The sequence below is a fragment of the Penaeus monodon genome, chromosome 34, assembly GCF_015228065.2.
Source record: "Penaeus monodon isolate SGIC_2016 chromosome 34, NSTDA_Pmon_1, whole genome shotgun sequence".
Taxonomy (NCBI): Eukaryota; Metazoa; Arthropoda; class Malacostraca; order Decapoda; family Penaeidae; genus Penaeus; species Penaeus monodon.
In genome coordinates, this window is record NC_051419.1 from 34,924,047 (window position 1) to 34,924,350 (window position 304).

The following is a 304-nucleotide window of genomic DNA, read 5'->3' on the forward strand; positions in this document are numbered from 1 at the left end:
TTTCTGATTCACTGAACAATGATATATAAACGAATATAGGTGTGTACATCATTACGATACACACCTTTCAAACTTACACTGAATGTTGGCAGATATGAAATAATCTCTCAGGGCCACGAACTGCTCATCGGTCGAAACGACGACCAGATCAGCGCCGTAAGAGAGGCAATGCGCTCTTGCTGCGTCCCAGTTGCTCGGCGCTGGTGGCACGTAGAGGCACCCCAAGTCCTCCACCATCAGGAAAGGGGTGAAGGGAGGACTGCAGGCTGAGTGGAAGAAAAGTATATCGATAGGCGCATTAATG

The 304-nt window shown here is 48.4% G+C and overlaps 1 protein-coding gene across 1 annotated transcript in view; it reads right to left on the minus strand.

The window, feature by feature from the left end:
* The window catches only part of LOC119594492, a gene marked incomplete at its 5' end in the record, with an annotated part of 1,285 nt that overhangs the window by 438 nt on the left and 543 nt on the right, over positions 1-304 (minus strand). Inside the window, 1 exon segment of the mRNA XM_037943525.1 lies at positions 78-266. Within this exon segment, the coding sequence (XP_037799453.1) occupies positions 78-266 (189 nt within the window).